The sequence below is a fragment of the Cucurbita maxima genome, unplaced genomic scaffold (assembly GCF_002738345.1).
Source record: "Cucurbita maxima cultivar Rimu unplaced genomic scaffold, Cmax_1.0 Cma_Scf00011, whole genome shotgun sequence".
Classification (NCBI taxonomy): domain Eukaryota; kingdom Viridiplantae; phylum Streptophyta; class Magnoliopsida; order Cucurbitales; family Cucurbitaceae; genus Cucurbita; species Cucurbita maxima.
The window spans coordinates 3,491,959-3,511,758 of NW_019272027.1; the positions used below are offsets into that span (position 1 = coordinate 3,491,959).

The 19,800-nt window shown below is 35.9% G+C and overlaps 4 protein-coding genes and 1 long non-coding RNA gene across 7 annotated transcripts in view; 4 read left to right on the plus strand and 1 right to left on the minus strand.

Annotated features, from left to right (window-relative positions):
• The first annotated feature begins 538 nt into the window (after positions 1-538).
• On the plus strand, positions 539-4,377 carry LOC111486313 (polygalacturonase At1g48100). Its single transcript, XM_023133391.1, has 7 exons — positions 539-1,077; positions 1,359-1,490; positions 1,671-1,850; positions 1,937-1,981; positions 2,067-2,274; positions 2,822-3,012; positions 3,723-4,377. Exons 1-7 carry the CDS (start codon positions 811-813, stop codon positions 4,095-4,097), a joined length of 1,398 nt encoding a protein of 465 aa, XP_022989159.1. The 5' UTR covers positions 539-810; the 3' UTR covers positions 4,098-4,377.
• A 646-nt stretch (positions 4,378-5,023) lies between these two features.
• On the plus strand, positions 5,024-9,492 carry LOC111486323 (ADP-ribosylation factor-like). Of its 2 annotated transcripts, XM_023133405.1 has the most exons (7): positions 5,024-5,116; positions 5,640-5,819; positions 5,966-6,036; positions 7,035-7,154; positions 7,764-7,882; positions 8,415-8,496; positions 9,261-9,492. In XM_023133405.1, the coding sequence occupies exons 2-7, from the start codon at positions 5,672-5,674 to the stop codon at positions 9,264-9,266; spliced, it is 546 nt and encodes a 181-aa protein (XP_022989173.1). In that variant the 5' UTR covers positions 5,024-5,116; positions 5,640-5,671; the 3' UTR covers positions 9,267-9,492. The 2 variants fall into 2 exon arrangements, with proteins under 2 accessions (XP_022989173.1, XP_022989172.1); XM_023133404.1 differs by lacking the exon at positions 9,261-9,492 and having other exon boundaries at positions 8,415-8,532.
• Positions 9,493-10,445: 953 nt separating this feature from the next.
• Positions 10,446-13,630, minus strand: LOC111486320 (peptide deformylase 1B, chloroplastic). Its single transcript, XM_023133399.1, has 6 exons — positions 13,260-13,630; positions 13,014-13,152; positions 12,168-12,360; positions 11,506-11,616; positions 11,130-11,192; positions 10,446-10,625 (listed from the first exon to the last, which is right to left on the minus strand). Exons 1-6 carry the CDS (start codon positions 13,474-13,476, stop codon positions 10,521-10,523), a joined length of 828 nt encoding a protein of 275 aa, XP_022989167.1. The 5' UTR covers positions 13,477-13,630; the 3' UTR covers positions 10,446-10,520.
• Positions 11,103-19,800, plus strand: part of LOC111486326 — a 17,746-nt gene continuing 9,048 nt past the window's right edge. Inside the window, exon 1 of the long non-coding RNA XR_002718845.1 lies at positions 11,103-11,113. This is a non-coding gene — a long non-coding RNA (uncharacterized LOC111486326). The remainder of the gene's footprint in view (positions 11,114-19,800) is intronic.
• LOC111486324 (ADP-ribosylation factor 1-like) lies at positions 14,853-19,327 on the plus strand. 2 transcript variants are annotated; one of them, XM_023133406.1, is made up of 7 exons: positions 14,853-14,958; positions 15,421-15,601; positions 17,025-17,095; positions 17,720-17,839; positions 18,104-18,222; positions 18,830-18,911; positions 19,074-19,327. In XM_023133406.1, the coding sequence occupies exons 2-7, from the start codon at positions 15,454-15,456 to the stop codon at positions 19,077-19,079; spliced, it is 546 nt and encodes a 181-aa protein (XP_022989174.1). In that variant the 5' UTR covers positions 14,853-14,958; positions 15,421-15,453; the 3' UTR covers positions 19,080-19,327. The 2 variants fall into 2 exon arrangements, with proteins under 2 accessions (XP_022989174.1, XP_022989175.1); XM_023133407.1 differs by lacking the exon at positions 14,853-14,958 and adding an exon at positions 14,975-15,079.

A 19,800-nucleotide genomic window follows, 5' to 3' on the forward strand; every position in this document is an offset into this window, starting at 1 on the left:
TTTTTTTTTTTTTTTTTTTTTTTGTACTATGGTAGATAAGGGTAGATCTAGAAATTAAAGTTTAGAAAATCATGATCTAATTTGACTTTAAAGTGATTAAATGCTCTCCCTCACATGCAACTTGAACGTTAATTTTGACTCGCAAGGTCTATATAAAAAATATGGCTTTCGAACTCATAATCTCAACCTCCAGTAACAAACCAAATCAATTCTATGACTAAAAACCTAATTAGTCATAATCTCAAGCTCTAGAACCAAATTGAATTATTATAGGAACCCAAAACTTAAGCTACTAATATTCTTTAATACCTTTTTTTATTGTCTTTATATAGCATAAGTTACTCTCAAAGAAGAAAAAAACTGTCATTCACATGCAGCCAATCAAGAATTTCTAACTTACAGAGTTCATCAGATGGTGCAAAAGGAAATCTTCTTATTGATTTGGCTCTATTGGTTTGTAGTGTATCAGTGTCCTAATGGTGTGCCTAATAATATATTTTCTCTGCTGCCAAGTTCAGATCTTACCACAAAACACCCATTTCATCTAATGTATGTGTGTGTGTGTATATATATATATATATAAATAAAAGACATACAGTAAACCAGAGGTGGAAGAAGATGAAAAGGGTGTTTTATGACAACCCAAGTTGTCGTTTGAACTGTGGGGCTCATGAGTGAATAGTTTATATAAGATAGAACTAGTTTCAACCTATATAAAAACAAGCCAATAATCTTCTTTGTTTGTCAATCATACTTGAAGAATCCTCTCTCTCTCTCCCCCTCTATCTGTCTTTCTCTACCTATTTTGATATGAAGATGTGTGGGAAGAATTTAAAATGTCTTGCAACTATTGCTTTCATTTGTATTTTTGTTTGGTCATTTAGTTTGGAAAATTGCCATGGGAGAGAAGGTCGGCGTTGGGGGGCACATAGAAAAACTGGAGGCTACCGCCACCACCATGTTCATGTGGAAAGTGAGGATGTTGTGGGATCCTCACTTGCAAGTGAAGGTGGTTCTGGCAGTTTTAATGTGTTGGACTTTGGAGCTAAAGGCGATGGAGAGGAAGATGACACTAAGGTGAATTTAGGTTTGCCTATCATTTTCATTACATTGAAATTGTTAGGAATTCACGACTCTCCACCGTGGTATGATATTGTCCACTTTGAGCATAAGTTTTCATGGCTTTGCTTTGGGCTTCCCCCAAAGGCCTCATACCAATGAAGATGTATTCCTTTACTTATAAATCCATGATCTTCCACTAAATTAACCAACGTGGACTCACTCCCAATAATCCTCAAGCATATAAACTTTTCAGAATTGAAAATTAACTGAAGTACTTGACAATGTATACATACCAGGCATTTCAGGCAGCTTGGGAATCAGCTTGCAATGCAGAGGGATCAATGGTGGAGGTTCCCTCAGGTTATGAATTCCTCGTTGGCCCGATTTCGTTCTCTGGTCCTAATTGCCAACCAAACATTGTGTTTCAGGTCAATATCAATACACTGAAGTCTAGTTTGGAAGTTGATTTCAAAAAGTGTTTTTAAGTGCACAGAGCATAACGTTTTAAAAGGATTCTATCAACTTTATGGGAAACTGTTCTGTGAAGAACTTTTCCAGAAAAAATCTTGATGACATATTTTAAAGTACATCTCCTACATGACATGCAGTTGGATGGCAAAATCATTGCTCCTACAAGCCCTAGTGCTTGGGGTTCAGGTCTCTTGCAATGGATTGAATTCACTAAACTTAAAGGGATAACAGTGAAAGGTACAGGTACTATTGATGGACAAGGCTCCGTTTGGTGGAGCGACGACTCACCCACAGACGATCCTACTGACGAAAATTTGGTATTTTCATAAATCTACTCGGAATAGAAGGGATTTCATATTTTAAGTCAAACAGCTTCCTAATCACAGATTAACTCATGCAACAGGACAAGGAAAGCAGTAGCGGAAGACTTCCAAGAACCAAACCAACAGTACAGCCTTGGCTTAAACTTGACAATAATAGAACAAATGGATCAAAGAGAGATTTCTATTTGTGACTTTTATATTCTTGTGCAGGCACTTAGGTTCTATGGAAGTGATGGAGTTACAGTCACTGGAATAACCATCCAAAACAGCCAACAGGCTCACCTGAAATTTGATAGTTGCACATCAGTTCAGGTTTCTTCATTAACCATTTCATCGCCTGGTGACAGCCCAAACACGGACGGAATTCACTTGCAGAATTCCCAGAATGTGATCATTTCGAACAGCAATCTAGCTTGTGGTAATTCCCAATTTTGAGTACTAACTGCAAAGATGGCTTAATTTAGCATGAGAATTTGACTTTAAAATACAACCCAACTTTACATAAGCAGATAAATAGAAGGTAATCCAATTGGTTAAAAGTCAGAAAGGTGATCTTCAAGAATCAGTCACTTAAAGGTGGTTTTCAATTTCTTTTTTGCTTAACAGTTCTGAGAACTTTTTTTTTGAAGTAGAATATGGTCCTAAAACATGACGGTGTACTTGATTTCGTTCACCAACTTGAAGGAAGTGTTAGGAACCACAACTCTCCACAATGGTATTGTCCACTTTGAGCATAAGCTCTCATGGCTTTACTTTTGGTTGTCCCAAAAGGCTTCATACGAATAAAGTTGTATTCCTTACTTATAAACCCATGATCAACCTCTTAATTAGCCGATGTGGGACTCCTCTCCCAACAATCCTCAACAGGAAGATCGACTTGTTGTTTTGACTTGCATGAAAACTAGTATGAAATTTAAAAAATCAGTAGCATCATGAAACTTACATGAATAAAAATCAAACTACAGGAGATGATTGTATATCCATACAAACTGGAAGCTCGTCCATATACATACACGATGTGAACTGTGGACCAGGGCATGGAATTAGCATTGGAGGACTAGGACGTGATCAAACAAAAGCATGTGTTTCCAATGTCACCGTCCGTGACGTCAAACTGCAGAACACAATGAATGGGGTCAGAATAAAAACATGGCAGGTATATAAAACCTTTCTCCCTAAACCCCAATCTTTATTTAGACAAACTTTTTTCAGTTGTATTTGTTGAGGATTGTTGGGAGGGAGTCCCACATAGGTTAATTTAGGAAATGCTCGTGGATTTATACGTAAGGAATACATTTTCATTGGTATGAGGCTTTTTGAGGAAGCCCAAAGCAAAACCATGAGAGACTATGCTCAAAGTGGATAATATCATACCATTGTGGAGAGTCATGATTCCTAACATGGTATCAGAGTCATGCCCTTAACTTAGCCATGTCAATAGAGTATTCAAATGTCGAACAAAGAAGTTGTGAGTCTTGAAGGTGTCGAACAAATGGTGTACTTTGTTCGAGGACTACAAAGAATGAGTCGAGTCTCGATTAAGGGGAGACTATTCGAGGGCTCTATAGGCCTCAAGGGAGGCTCTATAGTGTACTTTGTTCGAGAGGAGATTGTTGAGAATGGTTGGTAGGGAGTCCTACATTGGCTAATTTAGGGAATGATCATGGGTTTATATGTAAAGAATACATCTCCATTGGTATGAGGCTCTTTGGAGAAGCCCAAAGAAAAACCATGAAAACCTATGCTCAAGCCCAAAGCAAAATCATACCATTATGGAGAGTCGTGATTCTTAACAGTATTGTTTGCCAAAACCCCCCTTTTTTAATTCAACAGCTCACAGAAGGCCATTTAACTTTCCCATTACAGGGTGGTTCAGGCTCAGTACTGGGAATACTGTTCTCAAACATTCAAGTTTCAGACGTTGGGACTCCAGTAAAGATAGACCAATACTACTGCGATGGGGGTAGATGCCATAATGGATCTTCTGCAGTAGCAATTTCAGGAGTAAACTATGTAAACATTAGGGGAACATACACTTCAAGGCCGGTCCATTTAGCCTGCAGTGACAGTCTTCCCTGCACTGGTGTGACATTAGACACCATTCAGCTTGAGGGGAGCAGCCACTCAAATGAACCATTCTGTTGGAAGGCATACGGTGAACTGAAAACCTCCACTGTCCCTCCCATCGACTGCTTGCAGTCTGGAAATCCATCGAAAGCACAGGCTCACGGTTTCTGCTAAATATTAATTACATTATAGATAGATATATGCAGTCATTAATGGAGAGTTAGGAAAACAAAATTTCATGGTAGACTACTTAGAAATAGAAATGTCATATGCTACAAAATCGGGTGCTATAGATAGATATATGCAGTCATTAATTATGATATTGTTGCTACATCATTCATGCTTAGTAAGATGAATTTATACTTCTACAAACCACCCGAATCATAGCACATTGAACAACACAGTTTTAAGATTTGAGTATCGCAAAGACAAAATTTCATCCTTCCTCGTGAAATTATTAGCACGTAAACCACCTAATTACCAGATAATAATAAATAAATAAATAAATGACACGAACAACTGATTAAAAAACTAATTTATACATGAAATCGAACTTTTCGTCCACAGAATTCTTCAGATTATCATTCATCATCAAGTGAAGCAATTCGCACAATGTTTGCTCTTAGCAATAGATCCGGATATTCCACAATGGCAGCCTCAGATATCAAAATCAATAGCTTAAAAATTACACTACCATATGTAATGGATATGACCTAATTCAATAGTCTACAAAAGAAGAAGACAAAAAACAGTATCACAAGTTGCAGTATGAAATTTAAGGATTGAGTTCAGAAGAAGATACGTCATCTAGCTTGACAGAGAAGAGCTTAGAACTTGCTGAAGGAAAAACTTCGAAGCCGGCGAAAATGGCGGGAAGAGCGATGGGCGGGAATGAGACCGGTAGATTGTCGACCTCGTAAATAAATAAATAAATAAATATATATATATATTTATTTATAAATTTTGAAAAGAAAAATTAAAAATATGGATGAAGCCGGGCAAAACGGTGCCGTTTTGATATGGCACTCTGTTCCCTTCCGTCCCGGTTTGAACATATTTTCGCTCGCAAAATTTAATTAATAAATAAAATAAATCCGAAGCCAGTGGAATAGAAAACTTCGGAATCGGAAAACGCTCTCTCTCTCTCTCTCTCGCTTCCATTTTCACATTCAGATTTCTCGCGAATTTGAGAGGTAATCAATTTTCAGATCCATCTCTTTTCATTTTCAATTTCTCAAATTCGGTTCCGCAGAATCGCTGGAAGATCTTTTGTTGATCTAAAGTTCTAACGGATTCATTTATCCATTATTCTGGTTGATTGCTAATTGTCGTCGTAATATTAGAATGCTTGTTGGTTTCATTGATTTGTGGTTTAATTTTTCATGATATGTGAAGAATTTTCGTACCTTGTTGTTTCGATATGTGTTGTTGGTTGCCGAATCAATTCCATGTCTGTTCTATGGGAAATCACCTTGGATTGGTTTGAATCCTCATTGCGTGGTTTAAGTGTCATTAGGGGGGTCAGCAGGGACATAGTGTTGTAGAAATTTACGTTTATTTGGTGGTTCATTGCGGTTTTGCTTTTGGCTTCTTCTTTTCAGGCTGTTGTTTTGATTCACGATAATTCATTTGATGTTCGTTGTTGGAGATCTATTTGGTTCATTTCAAATGATTGAAAATGTTTGATTCCTGATTCTATTTTTTCTTGCTCGCCAGTGCTGTGGTTGTTGTGATAGAAGGAAGCCGAAATGGGGTTGAGCTTTACGAAGCTGTTCGGTAAGCTTTTCTCTAAGAAAGAGATGCGCATTTTGATGGTTGGTCTTGATGCTGCTGGTAAGACCACGATCTTGTACAAGCTAAAGCTCGGAGAAATTGTGACCACCATCCCGACCATCGGTGAGTCTTATCCTGTAAAATGAATTTTTTGAGGAATTTTGGAAATTGAGAACTCAGCTGTAGAATCAAGCTATGTACAATTTTAATAATTTGATTAAATCCATCTTATGGAAGTCATAGATGTAAGACTCGATACTTTTCTACAGGATTTAATGTGGAGACTGTGGAATACAAGAACATCAGCTTTACTGTTTGGGACGTTGGTGGTCAGGACAAGGTATGCATCTCCTTATTTCTGTATGTGTGTGGTAAAAACAAGACACTTTCTGCTTTTCACCATGTTTAAGACACTAGTCCATTTATTTCGGATTTAGTATCAACCTAGAATTTTACTTCTTTAATTGTTTTATCCTCCTGGTATGCATGAAGAGGTTGATGCATTAGTAAATTTAGAGATCTTCATGGGGCGGGGACAGGAAAGTCTTTCCCGTCTCCATCCCCACCACCTATTTCATTCTCCATTCCTACAAAATTCTCCATTTATTTTTTGTGGGGATTGGGACGGAGATTCTTGTGAAAAGTTGAGGGAATTAGATCCAGCTTGTTTAATAAAATATTTATTTTGAAGTTTTCATTTTTCAATATAATCTTTATTAAAAAAAATGGTTAAAAAATCCTAATAAATCAATATATTTTATAAACAAACGTATATATAATGTTCTACCAACACAATTTTCGAAAATTCTAATTTTAATATTTCAACGTAGTCTTTAAAATTAAAAAAAAAAAATCTACAACATAGTTTTTAATTTAAATATTTTAATTAGAGTCTCAAAATTAACTAATTAATGGGTTGAAAATATATTTATATTAAACGAAATGGGGAGAGGGCAGTTCCTGCAGATAAAGGGCATCCCTAAGTAAATTGCTATTTGGAGTTAGATTTAAAGGAGAAAATGCCAGCTTTCAATACAATGCATTTGATTTGTTATGCTTGATATATGAAACAATGTATTATAAAAACCACAATAAATTCTAAAGCAGTGACGAAGTATAGGCTCTAACTTGGCATATTGCATGCATGTTCTTATTATCTTAATTCAATCATATAATATATTTTTGCATTATAAAGACTAAAATACTGACATTTTCTAGAACGAGGATTGTGCATGGATATGTATGTTCACATATTTTTTTAATTAAAAAATTCCCAAGAAATTTTTTTGTACTATTATTTCTAATTAATGTTTGATTGATGGGGTTTCTTTTTGAAAGATCCGTCCACTTTGGAGGCATTACTTTCAGAATACACAGGGCCTTATTTTTGTTGTGGATAGCAATGATAGGGACCGAGTCGTAGAGGCAAGAGATGAGTTGCACAGGATGTTGAATGAAGTAAGTTTGTACCTGTTTTACCTTACCACTCTGCTCCCGAATGCTCTTATACTTTATTTTCTATATCAACTTAATTGGCAATTTCCCTTACTTCGATGGACTATTTCTGTGTACTGATGTATAGCGTGCTTTTGTTCATAATGTATCCAAAATTTACTTTATTTCTTTAGTCCTTACTAAATTCCTTTATTTGTCATAATTGCTGTTATGGGATTTAGTTTTGTGAGAGACAACTTTTAGAAGCTATATTTGTGACTAAGAAACAGGATTTTTCTAGAGTTTGCTTCAAGACGGTTAGTTCAGTTGCCGAAGCCTTTGTTTGTATTCGTTTGCCAAATCTTGTTCAGTTTCAAGAACGAAATCACGCTATATAGTAAGAAAAGAAAGAAGTTTTTGCTAAATTTGGCGATCTAATTTGTTGTTTGGTTTTGATCTTCTTCCATATGTGTTTGCGTTTTTCCTTATTTCTTTCTTCCAGTTTTCTGTCATTTAAAAGTAGGATTGATATAGATCTCTTGTATTGCTGATCTTTTTGTTCGGCATATATATTAGTATTGCTGAATTGTGACATTTAGTGGGTATCACATAAAATGCTGAATCTGGTTGCAGGATGAGCTTAGAGATGCTGTTTTGCTTGTATTTGCTAACAAGCAAGATCTTCCTAATGCCATGAATGCTGCAGAAATAACTGACAAACTCGGTCTTCACTCCCTTCGCCAGCGCCACTGGTAAATTAAACCACTTGAATGAAAAGAATGTTAAGAACAATTTTTTTTTTTTTTTTTTTTTTTTTGGGAAGTGTTTAAACTAATAGGTATGTCAAACTCAAACAAACCCTGAGTGGAAGCAATTCTTGAATCATGATCTAATTCTACTATTGACATCCACATTGGTTATGACATCCCACATCGGTTGGGAAGGAAAACGGAACACCCTTTACAAGAGCGTGGAAACTTCTCCATATCAGACACATTTTAAAAATCTTGAAGACAAGTCCGAAAGGAAAAGTCTAAAGAGGACAATATCTGCTAGCAATGGGGTTGTGGACCGTTACATGTACTCTTTCGTATGTTTCGTATGTTAATGAATTGGACTGTTTACTAGACTCATGAAGTAGGAAGAGTGAGTTTCAAGCTCGAGCTCTGTCAGGGTACAGAAGAAAGTTGACAGAATATTTTGTTGTTTCTTTTGAAGTTGCTGGGTGAGATGATAAAGTGATATAAAGGAACTCATTTTACACGGTGTTCCCTTCCCTTCCAGGTACATCCAGAGCACCTGCGCCACATCTGGAGAGGGCCTATACGAAGGTTTGGACTGGCTTTCCAACAACATCGTTAGCAAGGTAAATGCACCTTACATTTGATCCCAATCTTAATTGAATATCCATTCATTTAGGCCTCTGAGTTCTGAATTACTGTGCTTTGTTCCAAAATTCCATCCATTCTTTTTTTAACATTATTCTATTTTAGGTTAAATCACATGTTTGGTTCCGAACTTTTACCGGGTCCTTAGAGTCTAATATGTTCTTAAATTTTCACTTATGTTGAATTAGTCCTTGATTCATTCGACCTTTTTAAAATTTATAGATCTATAAGACACAAAATTGGAAATTTTTAGTCTTCTTAGACATGAAAAATAAGTTCGAGACATGTTAAAAGTTCATGAACTTTTTAGATATAAAATTGAAAGTTTAAAACTTCTTTTTTAAAATTTATGGATTTACTAGACACACAATTGAAAGTTTTAGTATCTTATTAGGCACTTTCTAAAATTCAAAGATCTTCGTGAATTGAATTTGTAGTTTTACTTTATAATTCACAAAAGAATTGCATAATGCTAAGTCTTTTGTCTTTAATTTTTCATGGTCAGTTCACAGAAATATTGATTCACTCAACACATAGCTTCAAATACTTGTCATCGTCACCTACATGTTGAATTTGTGTGCATCACTTGTAACTATTAAACCCATTCTATTTCAAAACTTCCATTTTAATTTCAAATTTTGCACATAAACTATTTTAGTCATTTTCCTTCAATTTCACTTTGATCATAAAATAGAATTCTTAAACTTTGTTATTGAGTCGTTCACTCTCCCTTTTTATTCAGGCCTGAGACGACAAATGATTTGGTTGCTCAGGACTATGTTCAGAGTTCTCCCATTCTGGAAAGGATAGTTTCATTTATTTATTTAATTATTTATTTATTTATTCAGTGATTATGGATATAAATAGGGAAAGAAAGTTCTGCTTTATGCATGTACTCGAGATGCTTTAAGCTAGACACTAGGCTTTTCAAAATTCATTCTTTTCATTTAATACCAATTTCATTATTATTATTATCAATTTTAGTATTTTTATTTGATCATATGCTTCTTACACTTGAAAGTATATTTATTAACTCAGTGATTAAAGTACCACTTTTTTGCTAGACATTGAAGGATTGCATTCTTAATTGGAGATAATTGAATCTGTAAACTTAACTTACAAAATTTTAATAATACAAGAACACTTAATTGTGAGATCATATTGGTTAAAGAAAAGGAGAGAAGAATGAAGCATTAGGGGTAGAAACCTTTTTCTAATAGACGTTTTTAAACTATGAAGTTGATATAGAAGGGACAAAAGTGAACAATACTAGTGGTGGGCTTGGATTGTTGCAAATGGTATCAGATCCAAATACTGAGCAGGTTATATTGTGAGATCCTATCGGTTGGAGAGGAGAATGAAACATTTATTATAAGGGTGTAGAAACTTCTCACGACAACTATATGTAACAAGGGCTCCCAAGTCATATTGTGAGATCCTACATAGGTTGGATCGGAGAACCCCTCAAGTCATACTGTGAGATCCTACATAGGTTGGAGTGGAGAATGAAACATTCCTCGTAAGGGTATCAAAACCTCTTGCATTTCAAACTATGAGACTGACGACGATACGTAATAAGCTAAAGCGGACAACATCTGCTAACAATGGACTTGAACTATTTCTAACTAAAGAATATTTCCTCCAAGGGATCGGTTCGAGTTTATTTCATCAATTTTTTTTTTTTTAATTTCGGTTTGCACTCTTAGATAATCCATTACCTTTTGGGGAGTGTTTGCCTTGGGATTTATTAAATTCTAAAGTTTGAAAATATTTAGGTCCATATCTTTATTGGTTTGTGATCTATAAATACATCCTAAATTAGATTTGCAATGCGAAATGTCACAATTTCATAAATATAGACTAAATAAATGCAATCTAGAGCTAAACAACTCCATGAGACTTAATTCTTACAAAAGCTTAACTAACTGAAGCATAAATTTCTTCCTATCATTGGAGTTAGTAGCATTCATATTCATAAAGTATAATCATCAAACCTCTATGATCATGATTTTCCAAAACCAGCAGCCACCTTCTTCCTTGTTCTGAGGTTCTCTATTCTTTCCGGGCTTGGTAATCCAGTTCTATCTTCGTACTTCTTTTCTAGGGCCTGCATCAAAAAAGTAAACTAACAACTTCACCTCAATTCATTTTCAAAGTTATGAAGTAATCAGTTCGAAAGAAAATAAACCTCTCAGTACGAGAGCATACACCATATATCTTTCTAACAAATCGACGTATACCTCAAATTATCTTTTACACAAGAGAATCAGACCCTATCCGCAATCTAGTAGGAGTTCTCGTGCTAATATTCACTTCTTAAGAAGTTTGTTCATACTGATAAATGTTAATTTTCTTTCCAGAAGACCGATTAAGAACATATATTTCGGGCTAGTTTGCGTGCAGTTCAACTAGTCAGGATGTTAAACATTTAGTAGGTGACGATCATGACTTGAATTCATTCCTTCTAGACCCTCTATGGACCATTGAACCGACCCATTGTGGTGCTTTCAGAACGATATTAATCATGAATAAGAATACGTCGCTCCCTATAGTAAAAAGGGTTTTCTTTGGATCAGAAATAAGATGAAACAATGTGTAGGAGGTCACTCACTTGTAGCTGAGGGCGAATGGTATCGAGTACTTCATCTGTCATTCTGTCAAAGAACAAAACTCCCTGCAAATTTAACAGTACTCTTAGAGAAAATGTGAGCTAAGCCAATGCTGGTAGATATTATAACACGGGATCCCGACCAACTTAATCATGCACTGCTAGAATTTCATTGAGTAACGTTGCCGAAAACAGAGACCGTGAGGAAGAATGTGTGTGACACGGTTAGATTACACATGGTAAATGTTAAAGTAACGATAGAATTAAATTTATAACAATTCATCAGCTTAAGCTTCTGAAATGAGTTGAATAGTCATCGGTAAAAGGGAATATCGTATCATGTATAATAACTTAAGCTTAAACTAATTAAAAAAAAAACCTGCAAATGATCAAACTCATGCTGGAACACTCTTGCAGGAAGCCCTGACAAGTTGACCATGAACCTCGTACCACTGATGTCTCGTGCATCGATCTTAACCGACTCTGGTCTCTACAATTACATGAGAATGAGCTAGCCCGTCACAAACACAACTCAAAGAATAAGAAGCTAATTTGTTAACTAGAAATTGTGTCCTTGAAAGCAAGTATGAGAGTTAGTCTAATATGTTCCTAAAGATACCTAAACTTTTAATTTTGTATCTTAGGTCCTTAAACGTTCATTTTTAAATAAGCCCCTCGCCTATTTGAAAAACTTTTAAAATTTTCAAATATATCTACTACAAAATCGAATTTTGTGTATAATAAAATTCTAACCTTTCAATTTTGTGTTTTACTGGTAAGTGAATTCTTAAAAATGTATAAGGTCAAAGATCTATTAGATGCAATTGAAAGTTCAGAATTTAAGCCAAGGTAACAAACTATCAACACGAGACACCCGAACAAATTTATCTTTTAGCTGAAAATATACTAAATACTAAGCCAATTGGAATTGAAATTAGCCAAGAAAACATCATATAAGTTCAGAAAAGGCATGCAACACCATCCTTAATGAACACTAAACTAGAAAGTAGGCATGAGACAAGAACCAGTATTCAACAGCACCTGTACATCAGCATATATCCTGGGGAATGATAGGCAACCTTCATTAAAGAGTATAGTTTTCTTGGAATATCTGTAAACTTTTGGGTTCACAAGAACAATTTCCTCCCCTTCACCGCGTTCACCGACTGGATTGAATACCATCAGTTGAACATTGACTCCCACTTGAGGAGCTGAGAGCCCAATGCCATCAGTTCTGTAGACAATGAAGCCAACAAGTTTTGTTCACTTTCCTGTAAATACCAAGTTTATGATGGCCCTAACTCAGAACTCATCATTAATGCATAGTAAAGAACTTGAACTATCATTGATCACCTGACCATGAACAGATTCAACTTATTTAACTATAAAGATTTAATATGTCCTAGACTACTTAGTTGCTTCGGTCTAGTACCGACTTCAGCCATCCTACCCAAAGTTTTCGTCAACAATATCTGAGGTGGGGATTTGAACTACTAACCTTTTAGTCAAGTTACATTATCTCAACCAATTGAGTTATCATCATTGATGCATGGTAAGAGGAACTTGAACTATCATTGATCACCTGACCATGAACATATACAACTTATTAAACCATAAAGATGCTTCAGTCTAGTACCGACTTTAGCCGTCCTACCCGGAGTTTCCATCAACAATATTGGAGGTGGGGATTTGAACTACTGATCTTTTGGTCAAGTTACAGTATCTCGATCAATTGAGTTATACTAACGTTTTGGTGTTTCTATGTTCAAACCTACTATTTGCTCCCTAATTAGTGTTCAGAGTTTACATGTCTCAGCCTGTGCTAATTTCTGAGCTCACATGTGAATGTTGTTCTTATGGATGGAAATAACCAATCCAGAAACTTACTTGTACATTACATCAAACATTTCCTGCACTAATTTCTTCAGATTATCATCAAATGAATCAATACGCTTATTCTTTGCTCTGAGTATTGGGTCCGGATATTCCACAATTTGGAGCGGCGCCTCAAACTCAAGATCAGCAGCTAAAAAACCACAATCGTATTAGCTAAACTACACAAACCTATGCGAAAAGTTGAAGAAAAGAGATATCACAAACAAGTTGCGAGCGATATTCGAGGTTTCAGCTTACACGAAGCTACGTCGTCTTCTTTTGTCGAGAAGCCTCGCTTGGCCTGCGCGTAAACTAGAGTCGTCGGAGGTCTGAACTTACTCGAATTGGATAATAACCGGCCTGTTGAGGAAAAACGGCTCAGCCGGCGGAGAACGGCGGGAAGAGCCGACCGGCGGGATAAAGTTGGAAGAAGAGCGTGTGGGAGAGAAACGTGCAATCGAGCAGTGTAAGCCATGGCTGCCTGGAATTGACGGAATGGCCGCCGACAATGGACCGGTGAGGAGCAGACCTGAGCCAAGGGACGTCAATTGAATAACGATCTCACAAGCTATTGCGGATGTGAGAAAGCCATGGTGCAATAATGTAATTTTGCTGAAGATTAGCGAAACAATGAGAAATAATCTGGGGTTGAATTGCAAAGTCTAGAAATTAGTGAGACAAAAATGGAAGAACGAGATAATAGAAGGGCAATAATGCAAATTTGAAGAATGGACAATGTGATGTCTCACGTTGGTTGGGGAGGAGAACAAAATACCCTTTTATAAGGATGTGGAAACCTTTGAGAGGAAGCTCGAAAGGGAAAGCTTAAAAATGACAATATCTACTAGTAGTGGATCTGGGCCGAAGGGGCAGACACACGACAATGAAAGCCAAAATAGTACAATATTTGTTAGCAGTGGATCTGGGTCAAAGGGGGTAAACACGAGGCAGGGAAAGCCTAAAGAATACAATATCTGCTAGCGGTGGATCTGAGCTGAAGGAGATGGTGACGAGGCGATGTGCGGACGCTGGCCCCAATAGGGGATGGATTTGGCAGGGTCCCACATTGATTGGAAATAGAAAAGAGTGCTAGCGAAGACATTTGGCCCAATAGAGGGTGAATTGTGATGTCACACATTAGTTAGTGATGAGAAACAAAATACCGAACATTGGTTGGGGAGGACAAAATACCTTTTATAAGGTTGTGGAAACCTTCCCTTAGCAGAGGCCCTGGAGCGGAGGACTTGGGCCATTACAATTAAGGTTAGTTTCGTAGTACGAATTTTAATTATATTTCTTATGTTATTTTCGATTTTTTAAGTGAAATTTGTAGTACTTCTCTAGTGTATTTATTTCGATACTATTGTTTATATTCGAATATTTATTGTTTATATTTGACTACGTTAAAATTATTCAATACAAAATTAGGATTTTTTCTTGCACTTTCTTTCTCAATTTCTTAACGGTTTTGCTTGGAATGCTCGGGATTCAAACTCGAGAGACTAAAAGTGTCTATTTTTAAAAATTTTAGGTAACGATATCAATTTAAGCATAGCTTAGTAGATAAAGACACTAACTACTATTATAAACGATAATAATTTGATCTTCCTCCCTATAATTATCGAGCTAAAAATATTGAATTAAATATTATAAAAATTAAATAGTAGATAAGACACTAAAGTTTTTTTTTTTTTAATATTATAAAAATTAAATCTGTAATTTAACACTGTGTATATATATATATATATATATATATATATATATATATATATATATATATATATATATAACCAAGTTGTAATTTGTAATTTAGCCAAACATATAATTTAACCAATAAATTTTAATAAATAAATAAATAATTCTGAAGCCAATATAAGAAACGGAAAAAGAATCGCGGTACGATCTTGTTGCCCCTTTTCCCTTCAGATCTGTCTCCTGAAGGCCCCGAATTCGAGAGGTAATCTACTTTGGCTCCATTTTTCTTCAATCTTCGACTTTCAAGTTCAATTCTGTATGGCCTCCATGGTAGATATCAATCGATCTTAAATCTTTACGGTTTCGTTTTATTCATTTGCTGGGTACACTTCTATTGCTAATTCTTTTTGATCTTCCTCGTTGTTTGGATATGTATTGCTAATTCTTTTTGTTTGAATTTTATGTCTGCTATAATGGAAATTACCCTGGATTAGTTTGAATTTCTCATTGTTTGATTTGAATGTCATCAGGAGGGTCAAAGTATTGTGGTAAAATGAATGTTTATGATGTTTGTTTGTAGTCGTGTGCTATTTAGGTCGCTGTTTTCTGTTTATGATGATCATTAGGATTTTGTAGTGGAAGATCTTTTAAATCTGTTTCAATGCATGCTGAATTTGTTTTTGAGATGTTTGATTTTCTAATTTTGAATGTTATCGCTTGCCAGTTCTTTGATTGTTGCTCTTAGAGGGAACTAGAAATGGGGTTGACCTTCACGAAGCTCTTCGGCAGACTCTTTTCTAAGAAAGAGATGCGCATTTTGATGGTGGGTCTTGATGCTGCTGGTAAGACCACGATCCTGTACAAGCTAAAGCTCGGAGAAATTGTTACCACCATCCCCACTATTGGTGAGTCTCTATTGATGAAACCCAGAATTGGTTACAACTTTTTTGAATTTCTTCTCTAAGTCCTTGGCATGTTGAGGATTGTTGGGAGGGAGTCCCACATCTGCTAATTTAGAGGATGATAATGGATTTATAAGTAAGGAATACATCTCCATTGATATGGGCCCTTTGGGGAAGCCCAAAGAAAATCCATGAGAGCTTATGCTCAAAGTGGACAATATCATACCATTGTGGAGCGTGATTACTAACATGTTACCAGAGTCGTGCCCTTAACAATCTTCAAGTGTCGAACAAAGAAGTTGTTAGTCTCGAAGGTGTCGTCAAAAGTGACTAATGTGTCGAACAAAAGGTGTACTTTGTTTGAGGGCTCCTGAGAAATGAGTCGAGCCTCGATTAAGGGGAGACTCTATGGTGTACTTTGTTCGATGTGAGGATTGTTGGGAGGGAGTCCCACATTGGCTAATTTAGAGGACGATCATGAGTTTATAAGTAAGGAATAAATCTCCATTGGTATGAGGCCTTTTGGGGAAGCCCAAAGCAAACCATGAGATCTTATGCTCAAAGTAGACAATATCATACCATGATATTGGAGATCCTTATGTTATTGAGAATTTTTATCAGAGAGGGGATTTAAGTGGCAAAGTTAGATAAAAAGCACTGCACAATGTTAAACAACCTCGCTTAGAGAACAGAGCACATTCTTTAATTTCTCTCTTTAACGAGGAGCTGTTAAGGTCTGATTATTTGTTTGAAGTACCCCCATCGCTACGCATCATCCTTTTGTAGCTTGCCAGCAGATAATATTTTGACCTTTTTGATCAGTCCTTGCGAGAGATGTAAGATTATTCTTTCTCTTGCTGCTGATCTCCTCAACGATCTTTGAAGACGAGCCCCGAGTTTGATAGTGTCTCTATCCCAAACATCTGTTTTTCATTCTATTAGTCCTGAAAGTCTTGGTACTTCCAAGATTGAACTGCCAATAAAAAATGTGTCTTGTATCCAATCCATGACCCAAGGCGAGCTGAAGCTGGTAGAAATTTGAAAGGTATCCATTTTTACTCATAAAGCCAACTGAGAAGAACTTCTGTTCAATTCCTCTCTCAACACCTGAAGGAGTAAACGTCATTGGAAAAACCTCAAACTTTCTAACTGCCATAGTTCAGATCCCTGAGTGCCAGGGAGAGAGCGTGAGCATCTTTGTGCATTGTTGCAGTAGTTGATAGGGACATTTCTTCTTGGAATTCTTTCATTGGGGCTTAACATAAATTGGATCTCTGTAATGGAAAAAGGGGGATATTTCAAATGATGTTGTAGTTCAAATAGTTCAAGTGACGTCTTTCTTCAAAGCATTCGAACTATTGCATAAGGATCCTCACAAAACCATTGCGTAAATTTTACCAATATATCTATCGATTTTTTTCTTCAGGATTTAATGTGGAGACTGTAGAGTACAAGAACATCAGCTTTACCGTCTGGGATGTTGGTGGTCAAGACAAGGTGTGCATCTCTCTCTCTCTCTCTCTCTCTCTCTTCCCTTCCCCTGTATGTGTGAGGCAAGCTGTGTTCTTCTTTTTAATAAACTAAAGAGAAATAGTTAATTTATTTTGAAATTAGCATTCCCTGTTTTTATATTCTGTAATGTACATAAAGTGGTCGATTTAATCGTCAACTTGCAGTCTTTTTAAAAAAAATTTACTTTTGGTAATCTAGTGCGTGTGAAGTTTGAAACCTTTAGTTTGAGTTGTGTGTCCATGACCAACTTGCTTCTGATACTCCAACATTTGTTGGACATGTTATAGATACTTGTTAAGCATGATAAATATGTATCATTTACTAGCTGAACAAATTGAATATGAGTTTGTCACTTGATGGGCACATGTACAATAAGCATAATAAAATCATGTCAAATTTGACAAAAAATTATTAGATACATGAACTGAAGTGTTCAAAATCTTATCTATTTACAAGAATTATATGTAAAGATAAATGAATGCTCCACTCTAAGTAATTATGCGTCATTTTAGACCTTTGTTTGTACTTCATATGCTCATTAGAAGAAAAAAAGTTGTTCAGAATTGTTATGATTCTTAAGGTTTGACTATGGTTTTTCTTTTCAAAAAGATCCGTCCACTTTGGAGGCACTATTTCCAGAATACACAGGGCCTTATTTTTGTTGTGGATAGCAACGATAGGGACCGAGTTGTCGAGGCAAGAGATGAGTTGCACAGAATGTTGAATGAGGTATATTAGTACCTGTTTACATCTTTCCACTCTGTACGTTAATACTGTGATGATCTATTGCTGTTTGTATTTCGTTCTTATTATAGCTTTATTCATCAATAGATTGGCTCCACTTTTTAATTGCTAACTTTATCTCTCATGGTGGAGTGGATAGAGTTTTTTAGTAACGGCATAGCAGCATAGTAGCTCATAGAGTTTTTAAGCCCTTTTCTTCCATTTATGAGTCTTGTCTGATAGTGGTATTTTACATTCTAATGATTGCAGGATGAGCTTAGAGATGCTGTTTTGCTTGTATTTGCAAACAAGCAAGATCTTCCTAATGCCATGAATGCTGCAGAAATAACTGACAAGCTTGGTCTTCACTCTCTTCGTCAGCGCCACTGGTAAATTATTTGGTTTCGTCTTGTGTGGGGACATCCCATCGATTAGATCTGGTGAACAGTATTTCTCTTGTTAAAACCTGAAAGTATAATTGAAGATGGTCTAAATTCACGTTTATTGATACATCTTCCTAAGTCAACTTGAGATCCCACATCGGTTGGAGAGTAGGATGAAGCATCCTATATAAAGGTATAGGAACTTCTCGCTAACAGGCGTTTTAAAATCATAAGGTTGACGATGATATGTAATGGGTCAAAACAGACAATATCTGCTAGCAGTGACCTTGGACTCTTATAAATGTTATCAGAGCCAAGCACCGGGCAGTGTGTCAGCGGGGACACTGGGCCCCCAAGGAGAGTGGATTGTGAGATCCCACATCAGTTCGAGAGAGGATCGAAGCATTCCTTATAAGGGTGTGGAAACCTCTCTCTAACAGACGCATTTCAAACTCGTGAGGTTGATAGTGATACATAATGGGTCAAAGCGAACAATATCTGCTAGCAGTGGCTTTGGGCTATTACATTTTATTATCCCGAAGTTGGAAAAGTGAAATGGTCAATATTTGTTAATCAAAGTTGAATATTCATTCTACATTGTGCTTGGTTCCAGGTACATTCAGAGCACATGCGCGACATCTGGAGAGGGGCTCTACGAAGGTCTAGACTGGCTTTCCAATAACATTGCTAGCAAGGTAACTACTTCTTGTATTAGATCTAAAAAACAATTGTTTTTCTGGGTTCTGAGTCTCTTTGCATTAGCTTCTAATTTCTTGACCATTTCTTTTGGGGCGTGCAATGGATATTTGCTTCTTATCTTCCCCTCTCTTAACTTGTTGAAATCCCTTACTCATCAGGCTTGAAGCGGTCAATGATTTGATGGTCGTTCAAACTCCCACGCCCTTCTTTGTTTAGTTTGTTTGTTTATCTCAATGATCGCCCTCGAGAGTCCTCATCGTTCTAAGACCAATAGTTTCGTTTGATTTAAGAGATAGTTTTAGTTGGGAAACATTTGACTGCACTTTAAATTTCACTCCAAGTTGTTAATTGCTGCTTTAAGCGTATACTTCTTGGCTCCTCTCGTTTAATATCAAGTCCAATTTTTTTATCAGATCGATATGATTATGAAATGTAATCGTGAGTCATTACATATAATCAATACTATATATTAAACATATAATCAATCATTCTAAATGGTGTTTAAAAATATTAAATTTTCATATTTATTTAAGACTTAGATCCATTTATATACTTAACCTTACATTAATGTATCAATTATTTGCATTACTTTAATGATACATTCAATTATTTGCTTTACTTTAATGATTGTATCTTTCATTGGAATGATTTTTAGATTGAGAATCATTCCAGATTGAGAGTCTAAATTGATTCATTTATCACATTTAGGAGTTTAATGGATAGAATTACAAGTTTTCATGTTCGTAAACAAATGTTTTTTAACTAGAAAAATATAAGCCTATACATTTTAGTTTGTGATTTTTATGAATTTTTTTTGCCCTTTCATTTCATTTGGATTTTTAAGCATTTCTACCGCTTTTTTTTTTTTTTTTTTTAACTATTTTA

Excerpts from the sequence above, each read along its gene's own strand:
- LOC111486324 (XM_023133406.1), top strand. The coding sequence starts at position 15,454 with ATGGGGTTGACCTTCACGAAGCTCTTCGGCAGACTCTTTTCTAAGAAA. Across the intron at positions 15,602-17,024 it reads TACCACCATCCCCACTATTG|GATTTAATGTGGAGACTGTA; the intron begins GTGAGTCTCTAT and ends TTTTTTCTTCAG. Across the intron at positions 17,840-18,103 it reads TGCACAGAATGTTGAATGAG|GATGAGCTTAGAGATGCTGT; the intron begins GTATATTAGTAC and ends TAATGATTGCAG.
- LOC111486320 (XM_023133399.1), bottom strand. The coding sequence starts at position 13,476 with ATGGCTTACACTGCTCGATTGCACGTTTCTCTCCCACACGCTCTTCTT. Across the intron at positions 13,153-13,259 it reads AGAAGACGACGTAGCTTCGT|CTGCTGATCTTGAGTTTGAG; the intron begins GTAAGCTGAAAC and ends GTGGTTTTTTAG. Across the intron at positions 11,617-12,167 it reads GGATATATGCTGATGTACAG|AGACCAGAGTCGGTTAAGAT; the intron begins GTGCTGTTGAAT and ends ATGTAATTGTAG.
- LOC111486313 (XM_023133391.1), top strand. The coding sequence starts at position 811 with ATGAAGATGTGTGGGAAGAATTTAAAATGTCTTGCAACTATTGCTTTC. Across the intron at positions 1,491-1,670 it reads AACCAAACATTGTGTTTCAG|TTGGATGGCAAAATCATTGC; the intron begins GTCAATATCAAT and ends CATGACATGCAG. Across the intron at positions 2,275-2,821 it reads GAACAGCAATCTAGCTTGTG|GAGATGATTGTATATCCATA; the intron begins GTAATTCCCAAT and ends ATCAAACTACAG.
- LOC111486323 (XM_023133404.1), top strand. The coding sequence starts at position 5,672 with ATGGGGTTGAGCTTTACGAAGCTGTTCGGTAAGCTTTTCTCTAAGAAA. Across the intron at positions 6,037-7,034 it reads ACGTTGGTGGTCAGGACAAG|ATCCGTCCACTTTGGAGGCA; the intron begins GTATGCATCTCC and ends TCTTTTTGAAAG. Across the intron at positions 7,155-7,763 it reads TGCACAGGATGTTGAATGAA|GATGAGCTTAGAGATGCTGT; the intron begins GTAAGTTTGTAC and ends ATCTGGTTGCAG.